Here is a 21,031-nt window from a genome sequence, read left to right on the forward strand (position 1 = left end):
TGAGATATTCTGAGCCGCCAGGCCCCCTGCTGCCTGCACACGTGGAGTCCTCCCCATGGTGCATGGCCTGAGTGCACGTGTGCGCCCCGGACCCGGCCAGAGGCCTGGGTATCCACTCACGCCCGTGTGACACGCGTGTGTCAGGGTGCCCTCACTCTTTGTGCTCAGGTGCAAGGCCCGCATATGAGCACTTCGGGGGTCCCACGTGGTCTGCATGAGGCACCACGTGTGTCCAGGTTTCGCCCGAGCCCTGCCCTCCTCTCGGGACTCCACTTCTCAGCGGCTCCCACGTCCTGCGGCCGGCCCCTGGGTGGAGGCCTTCGCCCGCCCTCACCTTCTCAGCCCCAGCAGCACGTGTCAGTCCTGTTCTTACCCGGGCGGGAAGGGTCGGGAGGAGAGGGCTTGGGGCGGCCCTGCAGACCTCTGGCGACCGTGTGTGTGTCTGCTTCTGGCTGCCCCGGGTGTGCCTGTGAGTAGATGTGGCCTCATGAGGGCCTGGTGAGCCCCAGACCCCCACGGCAGGAGCCCCCTGCGGCCATGGGCCTGGTTCTCACTGTGGGTCCCCCCCACAGTCAGGTGCTCCCCAGCACCTCTCCCAGGCAGAGAGGAGCCCCACCCCCAGCATGGAAAATGGGAAACAGATCGCAGGGAGGTGAGAGCCCTGGGTCGTTCTCTGGGTCCAGGAGGCGTGCGTACAGGGTGGGGTTCGGGCAGCAGGTGTGGACCCAGCCCAGACCCACCTTCCCGTCTGGCACAGCTGGACGCTGCAGCCCTGCTGGCCGGAGACCCTTTGGCTTCCCGAGGGGCCTTGTGCAGGTTGAGCACCCCCCCACCCATCCTGCTAGGTCACTGAGGTAGGACCCTTCGTCTGGGCGGTCCCTCGTCCCTCCCGGTGCAAGGCCTGGGGCTAGGCCCCTGGGCCCCTGCCAGTGGCAGGAGGTAGCCGAGATCAATAAGTTATTAGCACCATTCTGTCAGCTGTAAAGTGCAGATTGATCTGCACGCACTTCCCCACCTGATAAAAATGACAGATTAAAGGAATAAGGAGAAGGCGGGCCCCTCACCCACCCAGAGCCCCGTGAGGATGGAGAGGGGGCCAGGAGCACGGGGTCTGGACGGGAGGCCAGCACTGTGGTGGGTTAGGGTAGGTAACTGTGGTGGGTCCAGGAGACCGAGCCAATTGCTGAGCTGTTCCACAGAAACCTCCCAGGCCTTGGGCTCGGGAGGGAGCCTGGCGTCTGGGTGCAGGGGCTGGGATGGATGAGTATGGCTTGGATGTGGGACCTGAGAGAGGACTTCAGGATGGGGGTGGGGCTGGGGCGGGGCTTGGGCCACGTGAGCGGCTGTACGCAGTGGGTGAGGCTGCTTGGGGTGCCCTTGGGGGCTTAGCCCAGCCGGGCAGGTGGGCATGTGTGTGACAGGCCAGGCCAGGGTGGTGGCTCGGGCTTTCTGGGGGCAGTGAGGGATGTGGCCTGGGGGCAGGGGCCCAGGAAGAATGGGTGTGGCAGGTGTGCCGGGGTCTGTGGCCTCTAGGAAGAGCTTTGGGTACCCTGGCACGGGACGCTGCACTGCCGGTCCTCACCCGTACCCTAGGAGGAGAGGTTGGTTTCCAGTCAAATCAGGGTGCTGAGGAAGGCTCCTTACCCTGCAGAGGAGACTAGTCTGGCTGGTGCGGGCAGCATGGCACCTGTGGGGTCCCGAGTTGCTACCTGAGGCCGTAGCTGTGGATCTCCCATCGTATCTATGCACACACAGTCCAGAGCCCAGGGTCTGGCCCGTCCCAGGCCCTCGCCCTGTCCCAGCCCCACATGAGGGACCCCAGGCTGGGCACGGCTTTAACCTGGCCAGGACCCACAGGCACCCCTGAGGAATGAGGGGTGTGGTTCCAGGCTGAGCTGGAGCTGGGCCGGGACTGAGGCCGGTATTGGGGTGGGCCTGAGCTGTTCCCGCCCTGGCCCCTACGAGCCCTGAGAGGCAGGGCGGGGCTCACTCTGCCCTCTCCCAGGTGGCCTGTTGGGCAAGAGGCTGGGTCGCTCCCCCCACATCAGCGGTGACTGCCCTTCGGAGAAGAAAGCCCGAAGCAAGTCCCCTCAAGGTGTGAGCCCGACCCCCGGGGGCTGGAGGCACAGGCACTGGGGAGGAAGGGGGACAGCGCGGACCCTCTGCAGGGCAGGGTCAGCACAGCAGCAGTTTCTGAGAGGGGAGCCCCTTGCCTCTCCCCCTCGGCTGTATCTGAAGGGGAAGACCCCCTCTCCTGTGCTTACCCAACACAGAGGGTCCATTGCTTCCGGAGCTAGGGCCCGGCATGGCCCCCGAGGACCATTACCGCCGGCTGGTGTCCGCCCTGAGTGAGGCCGGCACCTTTGAGGACCCTCAGCGTCTCTACCACCTGGGCCTCCCCGGCCACGGTATGTAGCCCCTCCCCAGCATGAGAGCCCACCACGTGCACCGGACTCTCCCTGTCCCGAGAGGTCTCTGCTCACCCTGCAAAGAGGCCCTGGGGTCTCTGGCTGCTGACACCAAGGCTGGGATTGCATGCAGGTCTTTCGGCCCCTCAAACCTCGAAAACCCTTGTAGGTGGGCAATGAGGCCCACCTCCTCCTCCCCCTGCCCAAGCAGCGCTTGTTTGGGTGGATCTGGGGGAGTCCCCCCACAACAGGTCTCCCACAGACTCTCCCAGCTGGGCCTCGAATGGCCACTGTCACTTCACAGATGAGGAAGCTAAGTCTCGGGAGCCCACGCGAGAGTGGGAGGTGGGGGTTTCCCCAGGCCCAGCGCACGCAGGGCCCCGTGGCCCCTGGTCTGGACGGCTCCGTCTGGCGAGTGCCAGGCCCCTCCTCGGGGAGGCCAAGAGCGGGGCAGCAGTCAGCCCCTGAAAGTCCACTGTGGACGTCCGTCCAGAAGCAGGATGGGCGACGGTTCAGGTTTGGCCGCCCGGCCTTCACCAGTGCTCAGAAGGCGCTCCGGACACAGGCGCCATGCCCATCCCACCCGGCTCCCAGATGGGACGCTTGGAAGCCCCCCTGCCACCGCGAGGGCACAGTCCAGCACCCTGTCCAGCTGCACCCAGGCTTTGCAGACCCCAGTCCGGGGGCTGGGGCCGGGGGCTTGCCTTTTCTGGCTGGAACTGGGTGAGAGGGTGCTGGGAAAACGGGGCCGGATTTCCTCTCCTTACACAGGCACTGTCCCCCAGGGCAGTCAGGCACCGAGAGCCTGAATAATTCACCAAATGTTAATAATTTAAAAATCTTCCTTTTTAATTGCTTTCCCTGCCCTGCCTGGGGCCGGCTCCGCCGGCCTGCGCGGGGAGGGGCGATGGCCGCGGGGAGCGGCGCGGAGTCGGGCTGTCAATCAGGCCCCCGCCCGCCGCCCCCGCCCAGAGCCGACAGTAAATAACCCAGGCCGCGGGCGGGCGGGGGCGCGGGGCCCTGCCGGGATCGGGATCGATGCGGGCGGCCGCGCCGGCTGGGCTCGGCGGCCTGGCACCCGGCCCCGGGCAGGACCCACCTCCGCTTTTCGGGTAATTAATTTATAAACAGGCGGTGGCGGCGGAGCCTGCACAGTGGGGGGGCTACGGGGGGGGACTGTGAGGTCCGGCCCTGAACAGGACAGAGGGCCAGGGGTGGGGAGCAGAGTGCGTAGACCGCACAGTGGGCCCGGGTGTTACCTAGGAGGGGGTTGGAGACCCGCCCCAACTCCTGGACAGGTCCCACTGCCCTCACTCTGGGGCCTTTGCACGACCCCTCCCCTCACGGGCTCTGCAGCCTTGCTCTCGGCAGTCTCAACTCTGGTTCCTGCACCACCAGACTCCCCTGCGTGAGACCTTTCCCTCTCTCCATCCCAACCACTTTCTTGTTCCTGACATCCCCATATCCCTTACAAATGCCCACTTGGCCCCCCTCCCAAGACCGGTGGGTGCCACCAGCGGGCCTTGCGCTGGGATGTCTGGTGTCGGCCCTGCCCCATGGCCTTCTGCTCGTCCTTCTGTCCCGGTGACGAACCAGCAGGGTCGGTGGGAGAATGTGCTCCGGGTCTGCGTGTCCTTGGCCAGTGTACTACAGGGTGTGGGGGACATGAGGGCCTGGTGGGGGCTGGCCTCTGGGTCACTGCTGCTGCTGCCCCCTCCTCAGATCTCCTGAGGGTCCGGCAGGAGGTGGCAGCGGCAGCCGCGAGGAGCCCCAGCGGCCTGGAGGTCCACCTGCCCTCATCCACAGCAGGTCAGCGTCGGAAGCAGGGCCTGGCTCAGCACCGAGACGTCACCGCCCCAGCTGGCGCCCCGTCCTTCTCAGAGAGGTATCGGGGTGCCTGCATTTCAGAGAGACCCCTACATTCCCTGTGCTTGTTTCGGGGCTACAGAGCTGCGGTTGGCAGACCTATCACCTGGTTTCTGCATGTGAGGTCCACAGCCCGCACTTCCCCTTCGCCGCTGTACAGCCGCAGGGTCCTGAGTGAACCGGGCGCTGTGCTCGGGCCTCGGTTGGTGGCAGCCGGGCAGAGGCCCAGAACACTTCTGGGGTAGAATGTGTGGGGGTGACCATCTCTCTGGGTGGGGTGTGTTTCCACGGAGCAGCTGTGGGGCCCGCTGAATCCAGGTGCCCCTGAGACAGCTGAGGGCTTTGCTCCCCCAACAGGTAGGTGAGGGGGCTTGAGGCAGAGGGGGGGGGGCAGTGCAAGGTCTGGGAACCCCAAAGTCGGAGGAGAGCTGGGGGCGGGGAGAGCCCCCCAGCAGTACCGATTCAGACACCGGAGCCGCTAGCAGCACAGGCGAGGCCTCCGGGGCTTGTAGGGGCCGGAATACCCCAGGAGGGGGCTGGGGCGGAAGGACTTCGGAGGCTCCCCGCCCCTCCCGCCGGGAGGCCGCCCTCGCGCCCGCGCCCGCGAGTTTCTGGCTGCAGCCGCCGCCTCCCGGACCGCGGCTAACTGCGCCGCGTCCGCGCAGGGTCGGCTAGGGGCAGGGGCCGCGGGGGCGGGGGCCCCAGCGCGGTAATTACCGCCACAGTCGCCGCCGCCCGCCGGGCCAGCGCCTCCGCGCCGCCGCCGAGATTAATTGGCGCCGCCAGCGGGAGCGGGGGCGGAGGCGACCCGAGCCGCGGCGGGCGCACATCGACCGCCCGCAGGGCCGGCAATTAGCAGAGGCGGCCGGAGCGGGGGGCCGCGGGGGCGGGGGGCGGCAGTTCCGGGAAGAAGGGGGCGCGCGGGGAGGGAGCCCGAGGCTGCGGCTCGCGCGGCTCACCACCCTGCTGTCCACAGGGAGTTGTCGCAGCCGCCCCCCTTGCTGTCGCCCCAGAATGCCCCCCACATCGCCCTGGGCCCCCACCTCAGGCCCCCCTTTTTGGGGGTGCCCTCGGCACTGTGCCAGACCCCAGGTGAGGAGTAGGCTGGTGCGCGATTCTGTGCCCCGGAGGTTGGGGGGTGGGGTGGGGCTGTTGGTGCGGGGCCAGCCGGGTTCGTCTGTCACAGACCGCGTGTCCATCCGTGCTCCCGGCGAACCCGCCCCTCCCCCTATGGAAGCCAAGGACAGACCAGGGCGGGCTTGGGAGGCCCTGGACCACTCGGCCACCCGGCCTCGTGGTCTGTCCCCTTCCCACCAGGCTACGGCTTCCTGCCCCCTGCCCAGGCGGAGATGCTCGCCCGGCAGCAGGAGCTCCTGCGGAAGCAGAACCTGGCCCGGTAGGTGCTTCACCGGGGGGTGGGGCGGCGGGGCGGGAAGTGTCACTGCCGAGCTGGCTGATACTCTGCGGTCTGTCTCCACGGCCAGGCTGGAGATGTCAGCAGAGCTGCTGCGCCAGAAGGAGCTGGAGAGCGCGCACCGGCCGCAGCTGCTGGCACCCGAGGCCGCCCTGCGCCCACCCGACGGTGCCGAGGAGCTGCAGCGGCGCGGGGCTATGCTGGTGCTGAGACACAGCTCTGCGCCCCTGCTGGCCCTGCCTCCCCAGGGACCCCCGGGCCCCGGTCCCCCCACCCCGCCCCAGGAGCCTGCCCGCCGAGCTCCTCGGAAGGGGGGCCCCAGCCCTGCCTCAGCCCGGCCCAGTGAGCCCAAGGAGACCACAGGGGCTGGGCTCTGGGCACAAGACGGTTCTGAAGATGAGCCCCCCAAGGACTCAGACGGAGAGGACCCCGAGATGGTGGCTGCTGGGGGCCAGGGCCCAACTGGAGGGGCCAGCTCTGAGGGGAAGGGGCTTGCCTCAGGGTCCATGCTGCCCCCTCCACTGCCCCTGGGCTTGCCTTACACGGTCAGCCCCTACTTCCACACAGGTGGGCACCCCGCCATGGCTTTAGATCCCTCCATGGGGTGGAAGGAAACCGCCCCCATCCCCCACCCAGGGTCTCAGGGAGGGCGTCCACCGGGAGAAAGATCCCTTTCCGTCATCAGTCCAACATTTCTGAACAATTAGGGCGAACAAAGGTCAGCAGACAGGGGTGGGGCATAGGAAAGAGCTGGCCAGAGTCCTAGTAACACTCTACCCCCAACCCAGGCGCCACGGGGGGCCTCTTCATGGATGGGGAGGGTGCCACAGCGCCCGAGGATGTCAGCAAGTGGACAGTGGACGACGTCTGCAGCTTTGTGGGCGGCCTGTCCGGCTGCGGAGAATATGCACCGGTGAGGGGACCCGCCCAGGATGGTCTGAGCACCCCCGCTACCCAGTGCTGCTTCCCACCCCAAGTTTCTCCTCAAAGACTGCGGGGGTGGGGTATGCACCAGTGCCCCCCGTCAGTGCGTGCTGTCAGTGCTTCCGCCTCCAAGGTGGGACACGTGCCTAACACACAGGAGACTTTCATCTGACGCTTCTTCCTGCAACTGCGCCAGCCGCTCCTCTTGGCTCCGCTTCCTCTGGAGAGCTTTGAGGCCACCCCAGGACGCACGGCCCTGGCACTCATGCCCTGACACTGTGCCCCTCACCCCCAGGTCTTCAGAGAACAGGGAATCGACGGGGAGACCCTGCCCCTGCTGACAGAGGAACATCTCCTGACCACCATGGGGCTGAAGCTGGGGCCTGCTCTCAAGATCCGGGCCCAGGTGAGCGCCTGCTGGGGGCAGTGGTCTCCAGACAACGGAGGGGCAGCCCTGAGGCTCTGCGTGTGGCTGTACGGTGGCAGCCCCGCAGGCCCCATCCAGGCCCGTCTCTCCACAGGTGGCCAAGCGCCTGGGCCGAGTCTTCTACATGGCCAGCTTCCCCGTGGCTCTGCCGCTGCAGCCACCAACACTGCGGGCTCCCGAGAGGGAGCTCAGCTCGGGGGAGCAGCCCCTGTCCCCAGCACCGGCCCCCTCGCCCTATGGGGGCGCGCAGCCCCCTGCCAGCCGAGCCTCACCCAAGCAGGAGAACGGAACCATGGCTCTGCTCCCAGGGCCCACGGACCCCTCCCAGCCTCTGTGCTGAGCTGGTGTCAGACCCCCCATCCTTCACTGCCGGCTGCTCCCCGGCAAAGGCCCCCAACCCCACAGCTTATCCTCCTTTCGGTTTTGGATGCAAAAACACAATTTTTAAAACGAAAACACATGATTTAAGAGGAAAAGAATGCGTTTCCAAAGACTCTGCGGGTGCCTGCAGGGCCTGGTGCAGACCGCGTGGGGACTGAACCCAGGCACGGGGCGGGGGTGCTGCACGCTGGGTGGCTGCGGACAAAGCAGACAGGGAGAAGGCGCAGGCGCACCCCAGGCCCTGCAGCGTTGGCCGTGCGCACGGCGTGACCGCGTGCCAACGCCGGGCAGAGCCCCACTCCAGGTCGGCACCTTCACGGGGTAGGTGCGTCTCACCCGCCACCATAAGCTGCGGCAGGAGGCCAGCCCCACGGTGGTTTATGGCCGCCACTCCAAGACTTGGAACACCACTTGGTCCTTTCTGGTCTCTTATGTTGTAAAAATAAAGCCCTATCCACCATCTACGCCCTGCGTGGGCACAGACCCCAGGGCCTCGGCTCAGCCGCAGCCGGGAAGCAGCACACCTGACTGCCTAGTGAGGTTGGGAACGCCATGCAGCAGCCCCCCACAAGGCTCCAGGCGGGCAGCCCTCAGTCGTCCTCGTCCTCGGAGAGCTCTAGATCCTGCAGCTCATCCTCCGGCCCCTGGGCCAGCCGCCACGGCTCCTGGGGGTCCGGCCCCGCCTCTGTGTCTGGGTTTCCATCTGCAGGGAGAGCGCACAGCTACATAAATTCTGCTTTATCAGGAAGAAGCCAGCCTGGGAGGTTACTCATCACTAATTAATCACAGCACTAATTAATTTATCGCTGCTGCTGTTGCTGGGGGCCAGAGCCAGTGGGGATGGAGCAGCTGGCCCAGTGTGTGGGGGAGGGGGGGAGGGCGTGGGCCCAGCTTAGAGCCGATGGCCCTGCCCACCCACCGGATCCCCCATGACAGTCTCGGTCCCCAGACAGATGGGCTCAAAAACCACGGCACCCCACGCTCTCAGGAACCACTTACCCTCTGAGCCGCTGACTTCCTCCACCCTCTGCCAAGCTCTTGGGGACCCAGGCGTCCCTGGGGACCAAGCACAAGAGCCCATGGGGGTGGACCCACCAGCAAACGCACAGAGGGGCAGCTAAGGCAGGACGGGGGCCGGGGCACAGCCCTGGACCCCACTTTCCCTTAGGTCTCCTCTGTTCAAGTGGGAGAGGACCCAGAACTGCCCTGAAAGGTGGTGGTGGGAGGGGGTGACACAAGGCCTGGGGGCCCCACCTCTCTCTGGGAAGTCGGGGGCGGCGTCGGCGTCCGCGGCGTCGGCGTCCTCAGCGACGTCCAGATCAAAGAGGTCCTTGAATTCTGCTCTGTCCTCACTCTTCCTGTCCGCCACCTTGCGGCGCTTTACCTCTGGGAAGTTCAAATCTTCCAGCTGGAAGGACAGGGACCCAGAGCTGCAGGTGAGGGTGGGCTCTCAGGGCTGCCTGCCCACTGGCCACAGCCCAAACCACAGCCCAAGCCCAAGCCCGACTCACATTCCAGACCCAGTCCTGCACCCTCCTACCCCGTGAGGCCCTCCTCTAGCCTCCAGCCCCCACCCCCATGCAAGGACCCCGCTTGGCCACTTTTGGGACACTTGGTCGGCATCACTGGGTAGGCTCCCTGGACAGCCGCCCTACCAGGCCAGTGAGGAGGCCGCTAAGTGACATCAAAGCTGCAGGCTCCAACCATGCTCCTTCCCTAATTTTCAGCCATCACTCCCAGAACAGATGGCCTGCCCATACTGACACCAGGACAGGGATGCAGACAGTCATGCCGCTTGGCACGAAGCTGTCCCCTCAGGTCACAACGTCACGTACCCACCGATCAGGCCCAGACCCAAAGACAGAGCTAGAGCTCTTCCTGTACCTCCCTGCTGGCCCTTCTGGTGTCCACAGGCTGGCCTAGGTGACAAGGTCAGCCCAGTACTCACTCCTCCAAAAGCCCCAGCCCGTCAGGCCTGAGGGGTAGCAGCCTCTGCCCCAGCACAGCCCTGGGGCCTCTCCACCTGAGGGTCATGGGAGAAGCCCCCAGACTCTCCCCGGTTCTGCCCGCCATCCGCCTCATCAGAGCATCGGCAGCGCCAGCACACGGTGCAGCTAGGGTGGCTGGGGGCAGCACCCACCGACCCCTGCTGACATCCTCCCAGCCGTGCCCACATCCCCAACAACCCACCACCACCATACCCGCTCTTTGCCACTGATCTCCAGCTGGATCTCACGGTCCCTCAGCTTCCGCCACTGGCTGTAGTACTTCGTGAGCGGGGTCCCCTCCTCCCGGGTTCGCTTCTCCCAGGCATCCTGTGCAGGGAGATCCAGGGTCATGTCCCACCCCGGGCAAAGCCCCAGACCTCAGCCACACACTGACCAGTGGCCCCCGGGCCCCGGCACCAGCCCCCAGCTGACCACTGCACGCTGGTCGGACACGCCGAAGGAGACCCTCTGGCGGAGCCTGCGGATGTGTTCTGCGTTCTCCTGCACCTTCTCGAGCAGCTGGCGCACCTGACGGCAGTAGTTGGCCACCTTGCACTCCCGGAGGAAGGATTTCAGCTGCAGAAGAAGGGGGGCTCAGCCTAGCCCCAGGCACAAGGCTACTCTGCACCCTGCAAGCGGTGACCACAGGCAGGCGGGGGCGGGTCATGGGTTCGTGTGTCTCAGAGCCCTGGGGGACACACCTGAGGTTGGGGGGAGCCCCAGTGCAAGTGTGTGGGGGGGCGGGGGGGGGGTTGGGTGACTCTATGGCCCAGCCCTTAGGGACCTGTGGGGGTCGAAGGGCTGACGGGAGGATGACCACCAACCCCGTGGGCCAGGCAGAGGGGTGGGCAGGGGCAGGATGGATCCACCCTCCAGGCCACATCCCGCCTGCTGCCTGTCTAAATAAAGTCGTGCTGGCACACGGCACACTCATTCGTTCCTGCATTTCTGTGAATTTTTTTGCGCTTCTGCGGGCAAGTTGAGCGGATTGAGAAACGCCGTGATCGCAAAACCTAAAATATCTACCATCTGACTTTTTACCAAAAACGTTTGTTGACCCTCTTCTAGACCATGATCCCCAAGACTCAGAGAGAGGACGACGCACACACACCTATGTCTGAGCAACCCTGCCCCACTCACTACCAGGGCCAGACGGGCACAGGCCTCCCTGAAATGAGAAACCTAGGCTGAAAGTAAATGGATCTCCAAGGGGCTTCTGAGAGGAAAGACCCCCCCCCATCCCACCCCGAATGTCACCTGAAGAAAAGCTGAGGTGGGCGGCCAGGGCTTCCTGTGACCCCCTAACGTCTCCTACCTCCTCACCTGGCCCAGGAGCACCTGGGAAAGCATGCAGTGAGACCAGCCCGACCCAGAGCCGGGGGCCGGTGCAGCCTGCTGAGCCCCAACACCCCCAGGAGCCGTCACGGCTGGTCCAGGCCCTGGGCTGTAGCACGTTAGAGCGGGGCTGACAGGTCCTGGGGTCCTCCTGACGCACCCGGGCCAGCGCCCTCCTCAGGCTCCCAGGCATGTACCCCAACACCACGGCCCCGGGGACCCAGCTGCCAGGTGATGCCAGCACAGAGACCCCAAGCTGACCAGGCCCTGCCACTGGCCCTGTGCGGCTGTGACAGGGCTGCCCTGCTCTGGCCCCACGCGAGGGGCGCCAGCCCGTCAGGAGGCGGTCTGGTCTGCTGAGGGGTTGGGCCCACGGAGGGACTCGGGCGGGGGGCAGCGGACACACACCTGCAAGACAGCGGGCAGCGCCAGCTCGGGGAATGCAATGCTGTGGGCCTGACCGTGCAGGTACTCCAGGCTGAGGTCGTACAGCTGCTCCACCAGGCCATCCTGAGGCAGCGAGGGAGCGGACAGCGTCAGGGCAGAGGGGAGCTCAGACCTCGGAGCCACACTCGGGCTCAGGCTCATCAGGCTACCCAGCCCCGGGAGGCCCACAAGGTTCAAGCCTGGAGGGTAGCGGGCCTTCTCCCATCCACACTCGTCTACCTCCAGTCACCCCGCACGCTGACCTCGGTGCCCCGTGACATCCTGCCGTGACCCCGCCCAGGGCGTTCCCGGACCCCTTTGGAGGCTGGGCTCACCCGGTACGCCTTCTCCTGCAGGTTGACCTTGGACAGCTTCAGGATCACAGCAAAGTTGATGGGCCTGGAGCTCATGCGCCCCGGCCTCCTGTTGAAGTCGACCTGCTGGAAAATCTGCCCCAAGGACCCGTCAGCCTAGCCTGCCCACCCCAGTACCCTGGGTCTCTGGACACCCATCTTGAGACCAAGGACAAGTGGCCAGACACAGTGCCAGCCCCACGGCCTCACAGACACCAGCCCCTCCCCGCACAGCTCCAGATCTCTGGTCCCCAAGGGAGTCCCTCTGCCCTAGAGCAGGGCCCTGGTCAATGGGGCAGGACCAGGCCACACCCTTACACACTGCTGCTGTCCCCCTCCTGAAACCGGGCCAGAAAACACATGAGAACCAGTGTCTGGAGACAAAGAAGGGTCCCTCCTGCACAGGGTCACCATCACTGCAATTTCCTCACCCACGATCGCATCCCCACAGCCTGGTCCCGGCCCTAGTGGACCTCTAGCCTTTGGACTGAAGCCTCTCCCTACCTAAGCTACGTGCACACGTATACACACGGATACACACGCACAGAGGCAGCAAAGGGAACACAGCTTTGGAATCAGACGGGGCTTTCAGCCCAGCTCCGCCGCTCACTCTAATCTTGGGGAAACACCCAGATCGACCCAAGTCTGTGCCTTAAAATCAGCGCCCTCGGGCCAGCCCAGCAGAGCAGCCGTACTCACCTGCGGTGCCACTCTTGCCTATCGGGCAGGCACCGCACACAGTTAACACACTCACAACCCGTGTGCTATGGGCAAAGAGCCAGCACTCAGGAGAGCTGCACCGAGTTGAGGAGTAGTCGGGCCACATGCGGCAGGAGGCGTCTTCCCTCCCACACCCTCCGCCCCACCTCGAGCACCTGCTCACCTCGAGGATGAAGGGCAGCACCGGGATGAAGGTGCCTGTGCTCTCCGAGAGCAGTGTCAGGGTGCGCACGCAGTGCATGCGCAGCGGGTAGAAGCGGGCCGTGGGGACCAGCCTGGGGATGTGGGAAGGCGGGAGTGAGCAGAGACCCCAGACTCAGACACCCCCAAACCAGCCTCACCTGCCTGGCCCCGCTGCCTCTGAACTCTCCCCACCCACTGGGCTCCAACCTCAGGAGGGGCTCCTCCCCGGCAGGGTCAGCAGCCACACCAGCCTCAGACAGATAAAAGCAGGACAGAAGGCCCCCACCGAAGTCGCAGTTCTAAGGACCTGCCTCCTTGCTCAGTTACGGGGGCGGGCACCCCACCCCACCTGGCTAGCAACTCAATTTCATTTTAACACGTGAGACAGCAAAACTGTTCTTTCTTCTCCCTTCAGGAGAACAAGGATGCCCTCTGCTGGCCACATGTGGCTCCGCCCGTCTCTGCCCCCACAGACCAGCATGATATTCATAGGCAAACCAACCCCAGCCGTGCCTCGTCACTCCAAACCTGCTCTGTCCAAGACGTCCAGGCAGATAACCCCAAATGCCTTCAAACTGCACACAGTCCCCTCTACCCCGCGTCCCCAGAATGCACGTGTGTGCGGCATCCTGGACTAAGGTACCAGGTCACAGGCAACCAAGAGGCCCAGCTGACAACGATTCTGGGATACCGGGGACAAGGCCACGGACAGCCTCAGCCCAGACCTTCCTCAGGTGCTGCCAAGTCACAGACACCACACCTGGAGGCCCCAGCTGCCAGGGGCACTGGCCAGACCCTCTGTGAACAACCCTGACCCTACCCTGACCTCCAGGACAGCCTCCTGTAACCTTCTCCCTGTGTAGCCCTGGCCCCACCTCCTTCGGCCCTCGGGGCAACCCCCCAGCCGCGACTCACTTGATGCAACCGATGACAACCTGGGACAGGGGGTAGATCAACGGCTGCAGAGCTTCACTGGGGCAGATGGTGCTGAGGGCGCGGCCCCACAGGTGGAGGCAGTGGACGAACTGCCAGCTGTACACGGACTGGCGCGTCTCCTGGGCAGAGCGCAGTCCCCCCGGTCAGCCCCGCCCAGGTGAAGGGGTCCCCTGCACCTATGCCACAGCCCCCGCCAGCAAGGGCCCTGGCGCCTGCCGCCTGCCGCCAAGTGGCTGAGCTGCCTCTCGCAGGAGGCCGGGCCCCGCCCCCACCCACCTTCTTGCGCGTGGTCATGGCATTGCGCAGGTGGACGGCGAGCTGGCGGATGTAGAGGAACGCGTGCTGATAGGCGACGCCCGCATCCAGGGCCAGCAGCTCTGTCAGAGTCCGCTGCATGAAGCTGACGAGGGGCAGGGTGCTGGGGGAGGTGAACCTGCAGTTCCTCACATACGTGATGTACATTTGCTGCCGGAAACACCTTAGTCAGAGCCACCTCTGAGCTCCAGGGCCGCATGCCCCCACCACCCAGCTCCAAGCCCCCTGCAGACACCCGGGCCTTTCCCTCAGAGCTCGCCTCAGCAGGAACCACGGCCCAGCCACGTGTGCCGCAGACCCCCCCGCCGCACGGCCCTGCTTCTCGAGGCCCCACTGCTGCTCAGCCCACCGGCCCCGGGCAGAGTCTGCAGTGCCGAGGGGAAGGGTCTCACGGGGAGGCCTAGACACCCAGGAAGGAGGGAGCTGCAGCATGAATAATCATGCGAAAGGGCAAGGGCCGTGGACGGACCAGAAGGAAAGGAGGCAGAGAAGCCCCAGCTGCTCGCCAGGCTGATGCAGGGCGCTTCTAGAGGGTTCTGTGCAGGGCAGGCCACCCCAGGCTTAGAGCCAGGCAGCAGGGTCCCCGTCCTTCTCCACGTCTGATGTCCTCGTCCACTGAGGGGAGAGCTGTGCAGGCCACTCCATGTGGAGCCCCAGGGGGACCAACGGCTCCTGTCCCCATGCCATCCCGTCCCCCACTTCTCTTGGAGAAAGCCATGACGAGGACCTGGGTCTGCCCAGGGTCACAGCACCCGCGAGAAACACCGACCACAAAGGCAGCCTGCCCAGCCCTCAGATCAAGACTTTCAACCCGGACCCTAACGGAAGAGCCGGGGGCACCGCTACCTTGAGGACGGGGCTCAGGAAGACGTCCTTCTTGTGCCGGCAGACCTTGACGAGCACCAGGAAGGCCAGCACACGCAGCGTCTCCTCACCCGTGCCCCACAGGACCACCATCCTCTGTGGAGGCGAGTTGTCACCGCCTGCCCCGGGCCCCCCACCCCCCACCCCGAGCCCGGCCAGAGACAGTCCTTCCCACAGCACCCCCCCCCGGGGAACTCCCCGAGTTAGGGCTCAATCGGGGAGGAGCGAAACCAAAGCACGTCACCCCTCCTGAAGGCCGTATGGTGAAAACTGACCTCTGCTGTCCAGCGCATGTATGCACGTGGGTGCCAGAAAGCTGCCCCCCGCCCCCCAGGGGAGCCCGTCCTCGCGTGACTGGGCGGTGCTGCCTCGAGTGTGCCCCAAAAACAGAACCCCATGGGGTGGCACAGATGCCCCCTGCACTCCAGCCGGCAGCTGGGCTGCCCTGAGGCCAACACACCTTGAGCAGCATGCGGCACTGCTTGGGGAAGGTCAGGTAGTAGGGCACGGAGCTGCTGACGTGCTGGAGGACGGCCGCCGCTACTGTCGTCTCTGCCACACAGGCCACCAGCTGGGGAAGCAGGAGAGGTCAGCGAGGCCCGGGATACGAGGAAGGATTGGACCGGTGGATGCGGCCAGGCCCCCATGTGACCCGGCAGGCCCCGCCCCCCAGGACTGCACCTGTGTGACGGAGCTCAGGTAAGCCTTGATGTCTAGCCGGAGCTTCCCCCACAGCGGGCTGCTGGATGGCTGCCGCACCCTGCAGGGAGACCGCGCCCTCCAGCTCAGACACGAGGCCACAAGGAGGGCACCAGGAGGCCACCAGGAGGCAGGGGTGTGCCCCAAGCCACGTCCCATCCAGGACACACACAGTGTCCAGGACGCAAGGGCACATGGGCCCTGTGGTGAGACACCCCGCCCCCCATCTTTCCCATAAGTTCAGGGACCTTTCCAGCTGGATAGACGCGAGAGACACACCAGGACTCTCTCAAGGATGGCCCACAGCTACACCTAAGGAGGGGTACCACCAAGCCCCAAGCCCCCCACAGGCCACCCCACCCGGCCAGAGGGCTGACCATCCTTCCTGTCTGAGCCCAGGGCCAGCCACTTCCCCCAGAGCCCCCAGACAGACCCCTGGCCTCCAGCTCCCCACACCTCTCAGGCATCCACACTCCGCAGTCCCAGGTCTGACCCAGGCATCGCCAACCAGCACAACAAGCTGTCTTCCTTTGGGCCACGTACAGTTTTTGTCGTTGTTGTTAGCCTCGCGGCTTACGGGATCTCAGTTCCCCGACCAGGGATTGAATCCGGGCCACGGCAGTGAAAGCACCGAATCCTAACCACTGGACCACCGGGGAACTCCCCGGGCCACATACGCTTTACAGAGATCAAGTCATTTACACCTTAATTTCAGCAGCAGTGACTGGTGCCTAGGAGGTTTCTCAAAGGCATCGCCTCTCAACACTTGCAGAACTCAGCACGTTAAGTGTCTGTTAACTTTGCTAACGTGTGCAAAAGAACCAAGGACAGGGGCCCCTGTTAGCCTCCCCATGGGCTGAGGCCGGCTGCTGGGCACCTGGAGCCACGACCCAGGCGGCGCTGCCGCTTCCTCCCAAGCCCGCTGTCCTCCATGGTGACCGCTCTCCCCACTGCAGCGGCCCCCACGGAAGCCCGCACCCAGCCAACGCCAGCACCACTGAGCGCTGCCTCTTTGCTGCCCACTCACTCACTGCCTGTGGCCCTCCACTCTCGCCAGCAGCCAGCTGCCCTGCCCCCTCAGGCAGCCACCCCTACGCGGCCGCATCAGTCCAGCCCCGACCATGCCCCCAGGCCCAGGTACTCCCAGCCCCGAGTCCCGGCCTCTTCCTCCTCCCCCGCCAGGTGGTCCCGGCGGACCTCTCCCTGGAGCTTCCTTCTCCCTCTGAGCAGTGTCGGGGTGAGTGTGACCCTCCAAGCCTTTCCTGCCTCCGGGTCACGTGGCCGCAAGCTCCTGGGAGCCCCAGTGGAGCCCGCAAGCTGCCAAATGCGGGCTGCTGCTCCGCCCCCTCTGGAAACCTTCCAGGGCCTTCGCTCAACTGACCTCTCACACAGAAGTCAAGGTCCTCGAGCCAGCATGGATGGGGCCCCTGCCTAGACACACACACTCGCACCAGCCAAAGAGCAAGGAGAGCGGACAAGACTTGACTTGTCCAAAGAGAAAAGAGAGAACCCTGACCAGGAAAGCCAGGGGAGCAAAGCCCAGCACACACTCTGTGGCCCTTGAGGAATTCTGGGCAGGAAGGAGGAAGGACAGGGCTACCCCCATAGGGCCCTGAGTGTCCAGCCTCTCCCAAGAGCCCCACAAAGAGCCTGGCTCTGTCCTCCACATCCCTCTGTGCCAGCTAGGCCTAGAATGGGCCCCTAGGTCCCAGAGCCCCTGCCTTCCCCAGTGCAGGGCCCGACCATGCCGCCCCATGCCATCCTCCTCCCTCTTACCTGCTACTGTCCTTCGGGGCTTTTCTAAAGAGCAGCTCCTGGAGACAGCCAAAGAGATCTCTGATGCAGAAAGTGACCAGAGCGTTGAACACTGCAACGAGGGAACCAGAGATGCCACTCTCAGGACAGAAAATGGAGCACAGAGACTGTATCCCTGGTCCCCTCACCCCAGCTCACCAGCACTGTCCGTGACCTGGAACTTGCTGGTCTCAGTGCCTTCCTGTTCTCCTTGGGCGGTGGCCACGGCTGCTCGAAACGCCTGCACAACTTCGTGGAATAGCTTTGGAGTGAGGTGCTGCTAAAAGGGCAGAAGGACCCAGAATGTTGGAGGAGCAGTCAGCTAGCTGGGGCTCCAGGAATCTGCTCTATGAGAGGAAGGCATCCTCGGCCACATCCTCAGACCAAGAGCAGAGGTGGGAGCAGCGTTACGGAGCCATGTGCAAGGAACAGAAAGAGTCCAGCATCCTCCTGGAAGGGCCATGAGGGAGGGGCGGAGGAGCCTGAATCTAAACAATGGCTAGCTCCAAGTGGTATCTGGAGTCCTCCCTTTCCGGCCTTTCTTTTCCCCGCAGAAACCACTGCAAGGCCCTCAGAAGGGCCCTGGCTCCACCAGCGAGCAAAGGCACAGAGACTATGTCCTGCCCACAGTGGACTTCAGAGAGCCCTGGAGAAAAAGAGAGGAAAGGAGAAGGCAGAGGCCCTAGTCTCTGAATGAAGGAGAGAATGCAGTCCTGAGCCCTCCTAGCATGCAGGGAAAACTGCGAGATTCTCTCTCGTGCTGAACGGGATCAGAGGGGGCTCCTCCCACCTGCACTGCCCCAGGTAAGTGAAAGAAAGCAGGGGGACGGGAGCTGGGGCGGGGTCAGCGGCCCAGCCCAGGCCACTTCTCACCTTCGCCGCCTGCGTCCATCTCTCAACCGTGGCGAGCGTCACAGAGGCAGAGCCCCTCCTCCTCCCCATAGGCCCTCTGGGGGCCCCGTCCTCCTCATCTTCCTCCTCGCTCGCCTCCTGCACCAGACACAGAGGGCCCCACTGGACCAGATGCAGAGGCCACAAACACGCCCCCGCCCCCACCCAGCTGTGCACAGGCTCTCACCTCCAGCGCGTCGGGCAGGGAGTGGAGCTGCTCCTCCTCGCCCTCAGAGCTGTCCGAATCACTAAAGTTCAGCAGGCTCTGGTCATTCTCCTGCAGGAACTCGTAGAACTCAGGGTCTTTGTCCTTCAGTCGAGAGAGCTGGTCCTTGTGCTCAGACGCACGGCCCTTACGCCGGCTGAGAAGGTGGGGTCATCAAGTCTGACCGGCTGGCACAGCCAAGGCCAAGGGGGGAGGGGGGATCAGCCTTCCTGTCCTCCTCAGAGAACCTATGAGGCTTCGTCTGCTCCCTCCACAGCAGCTGCTAACAACCAAGGCAGGGAGCTTTCCAGAGAGCAAGTTTTCAGCAGATCTCTCTCTCCCCCAAACTCCGGACTCACACGTCCGGCAGCCTCTGCACACGTGTTTCAAACCCAAGGCGTGTTTCAAAACAACGCTGAACTTGCAGCTTCCCCCGAACTTACTCTGCCCACACGCTGCTCTACCTCAGCTGTCGCTAACTCCCCCTTTCCAGGTACTCACGTGAAAGGTAAACCCTCTCTGTCTCTCACACCCAGCGCGCACTCTGCCACGAGATCTCATCATCAATACTTCCAAAAGTCTCACGACTCCTCTCAAACCAGCATCATCTCTCAATTCACTTGTCCACTCCAGCCCCTTACAACCTGCTCTCAGCACAGCAACCGGAGGGACCCATCCTGTTACATGTCACGCGACGTTACTTCACTACTCAAAACCCTAGGATAATTTCTAACTGTACTGAGGACGCCATATAAACGGTCTACGAGATCCAGCCCCATCACCGTCTCTCCAGCTTCACCTCCTACTACTCTCCTCGCATTCCTGCCACAGCCATGCTGAACTCTGCGTAAGGCTCACTCCCAACTCAGGACCTTTGCTGTTCCTAATGCCTAAAACACCCAGACATTCTTCCCCTACTGCTGCAATTTACTCCCTCAGGTTTCATAAAACGGCCTTATCCACTCCACCTAACGCTGCCGCAGAAGCTCCCACCTATGCTCCCTATTCCTCCAGCTCCTTCTGCTTTTCTTTCCTGTCTGCAGCACTTATTTCTTCCACCGCCCTACACGCTGTAGTTTATCCAAGGCCGAGTAAGCTCTCCTGGACCAAAAATGAATACTATTATTCTCCAGCGTTTCCCAACACCGGGATGACTTGGCACAGAGCAGTCACTCCGTAAATACCGGACGGAAGAATAAACAAGTCGAAAGGTCTGGGGGAGAGATCAGAGGTCCCTAGGCCTCAGTCCTGAGGCCCCAGGAGTGGTCAGCACCCTTCCGGTGGGGCGGGCCAGGACGGTTAAGTGGGTTCTGCTTACACACGGCCCGTAGAAGACGCTCCACTCACCTGGCCAAGGGACTCCCACCTGGCCCATCCGGGCTCCGGGTCGCTCCGCGCGCCGCCCGCGTCTCCGCCTCTGGGGCTCCTTCGGGCTCCGAGTCGGACTCGGAATCAAAGCCCGAGGCCAGGAACTCGTCCACCGTCAGCTCCGCCAGGCGCCTGCGGGCCATGCCGTTGGAGTCATGACTCCCCGCCAGCCCGATGTGCCCCAGCCCGGCCGCCCCAGGAACACAGAGAGGTGCAAGAGAAGCCTCTCTGGATGCAAGCGCCCGCCGGGAGGCCTGATCGGAGCCTCAACTCACCGCTTGCGGGTCCACGCCGCCGCCATAACTGCAGGCCCGTAGCGTGCGCCCCACTTCCGGCCCCAGCAGGCCTTGCGCCAGGCGCACTTCCTGCAGGCAACCCCGCCCCTGGCCCCGCCCCGCCGCGCCCCGCCAGGTGGCTTTAAGGTTCTCCAACCTTGGCTGCGGCGGCATCCAGGCGGGAGGGCGCGTTCGGATCTCTTTTTGGGCGGGAGGCGCTCGGCCTCCCAGGGTGGCACGCGGGATGAAAGCTCCCTGCGCAGGCCTGGTTCAGTCACGGCTCCCGCTCGTTTCCGCTGAGGGACAGACTGCGGAGCTCCAGCACCCGGCAGGACTGCGTAGGGCGGAATCCCGCCATTCCGCTCACAAATCTGTGACGTTTACCAAAAAAGGCACTAGTAACGACACCGACCTGGGGGAGGGCCGGGCCGGGTCACCGTCGCCCAGCCCAGCCCACAGCACACACCCCCCCCCCGCCCCCTCCATGGGTTCCGTGAACACGTGCCTGTGAGGATGTCAATGCATTGACCACGGAAAAAATGCATGGGGGGAAACGTGTCAGAGAGAACTTCTATACAAAGAGCTCTTAGAAATCAATAATAAAAAGCCAACAATCTTTAGTAGAAAAAACAGACGAAAATAGAAATGGTGATGCTATAGATGAGCTGTTTGGGAATTGATAAATGACACTCTGATGAGGATCAGAACGATGAGAGCCGTTTCCACTTCACTGGACAGCCCCATAGCACCTGCGCTGGGGGAGCCAGAGGGGTGAGACAGCGGACAGACCCGAGCACTGTTACTGAAACCAGGTTGGCCAAATCTCCCTGAAAGAGGATGGCTGATATTTCAGTCCAGCGAGTCCTCTACTGGGAATTCAGCTACGAACACATCTGCCTAAGTACCCAGGCCGGCCCCGGCGGGGACAGCCACTTTTGCTCTGCCCTATCTGTGGAACAGCCTGCAGGTGCAAAGGCCCGGAGGCTGGAAGGTTGCCTTGGGGAAGGAAGGAGGTGGGGAAGCCAACCTATGCCCTCCCCTCCCCCCACTCGTCCTAATGGCGGAGGTCCGCGGGCCTGGACAGCCAGATCCCAAGACAGGGGACCCCACAGCGCCCAGGGCGTGCACCCCACCCCGCTCCCGCTCTGCAGCCAGCGTCCAGATCAAGGCCAGACGGCAAAGTGGCCTGCGTGGGGTTGGAGAGAGGAGGGCAGACGCGGCCCCCGGCTGGCTCAGGTCCCAGGGGCATCACGTGGGGC

General features: G+C 64.2%; 2 protein-coding genes across 8 annotated transcripts in view; one reads left to right on the plus strand and one right to left on the minus strand.

Moving 5' to 3' along the window:
* Positions 1-7,880, plus strand: part of SAMD11 (sterile alpha motif domain containing 11) — a 20,183-nt gene extending 12,303 nt beyond the window's left edge. For 2 of the 5 annotated variants that reach the window (XM_067716208.1, XM_067716234.1), the window contains exons 6-14: positions 2,006-2,095; positions 2,274-2,408; positions 4,131-4,293; positions 5,251-5,366; positions 5,592-5,670; positions 5,759-6,255; positions 6,477-6,601; positions 6,908-7,018; positions 7,134-7,880. In XM_067716208.1, the coding sequence (XP_067572309.1) occupies positions 2,006-2,095; positions 2,274-2,408; positions 4,131-4,293; positions 5,251-5,366; positions 5,592-5,670; positions 5,759-6,255; positions 6,477-6,601; positions 6,908-7,018; positions 7,134-7,379 (1,562 nt within the window). In that variant the 3' untranslated portion in view covers positions 7,380-7,880. Of the gene's footprint in view, positions 1-2,005; positions 2,096-2,273; positions 2,409-4,130; positions 4,294-5,250; positions 5,367-5,591; positions 5,671-5,758; positions 6,256-6,476; positions 6,602-6,907 lie in introns of all 5 variants that reach the window. The other 3 variants (XM_067716218.1, XM_067716197.1, XM_067716227.1) reach the window with 3 other exon arrangements.
* On the minus strand, positions 7,481-19,880 carry NOC2L (NOC2 like nucleolar associated transcriptional repressor). Of its 3 annotated transcripts, none has more exons than XM_067716347.1 (19): positions 19,773-19,880; positions 19,477-19,629; positions 18,112-18,286; positions 17,907-18,023; positions 17,193-17,310; positions 17,016-17,106; positions 15,222-15,300; positions 15,001-15,111; positions 14,523-14,636; positions 13,638-13,826; positions 13,341-13,480; positions 12,406-12,517; positions 11,505-11,618; positions 11,152-11,253; positions 9,841-9,984; positions 9,622-9,735; positions 8,675-8,828; positions 8,420-8,476; positions 7,481-8,123 (listed from the first exon to the last, which is right to left on the minus strand). In XM_067716347.1, the coding sequence occupies exons 1-19, from the start codon at positions 19,796-19,798 to the stop codon at positions 8,011-8,013; spliced, it is 2,223 nt and encodes a 740-aa protein (XP_067572448.1). In that variant the 5' UTR covers positions 19,799-19,880; the 3' UTR covers positions 7,481-8,010. The 3 variants fall into 3 exon arrangements, with proteins under 3 accessions (XP_067572448.1, XP_067572438.1, XP_067572455.1); XM_067716337.1 differs by having other exon boundaries at positions 17,193-17,313; XM_067716354.1 differs by lacking the exon at positions 8,420-8,476 and having other exon boundaries at positions 17,193-17,313.
* Between the last annotated feature and the right edge of the window lie 1,151 nt (positions 19,881-21,031).

This window comes from Pseudorca crassidens, chromosome 2 (genome assembly GCF_039906515.1).
Source record: "Pseudorca crassidens isolate mPseCra1 chromosome 2, mPseCra1.hap1, whole genome shotgun sequence".
Lineage (NCBI taxonomy): Eukaryota > Metazoa > Chordata > Mammalia > Artiodactyla > Delphinidae > Pseudorca > Pseudorca crassidens.

Coding starts and splice junctions, on each gene's coding strand:
- NOC2L (XM_067716337.1), bottom strand. CDS start 19,798: ATGGCGGCGGCGTGGACCCGCAAGCG. Junction 19,630..19,772: donor GCGGCGTGGACCCGCAAGCG/GTGAGTTGAGGC, acceptor CATGGCCCGCAG/GCGCCTGGCGGAGCTGACGG. Junction 12,518..13,340: donor GTTGTCATCGGTTGCATCAA/GTGAGTCGCGGC, acceptor CCACATCCCCAG/GCTGGTCCCCACGGCCCGCT.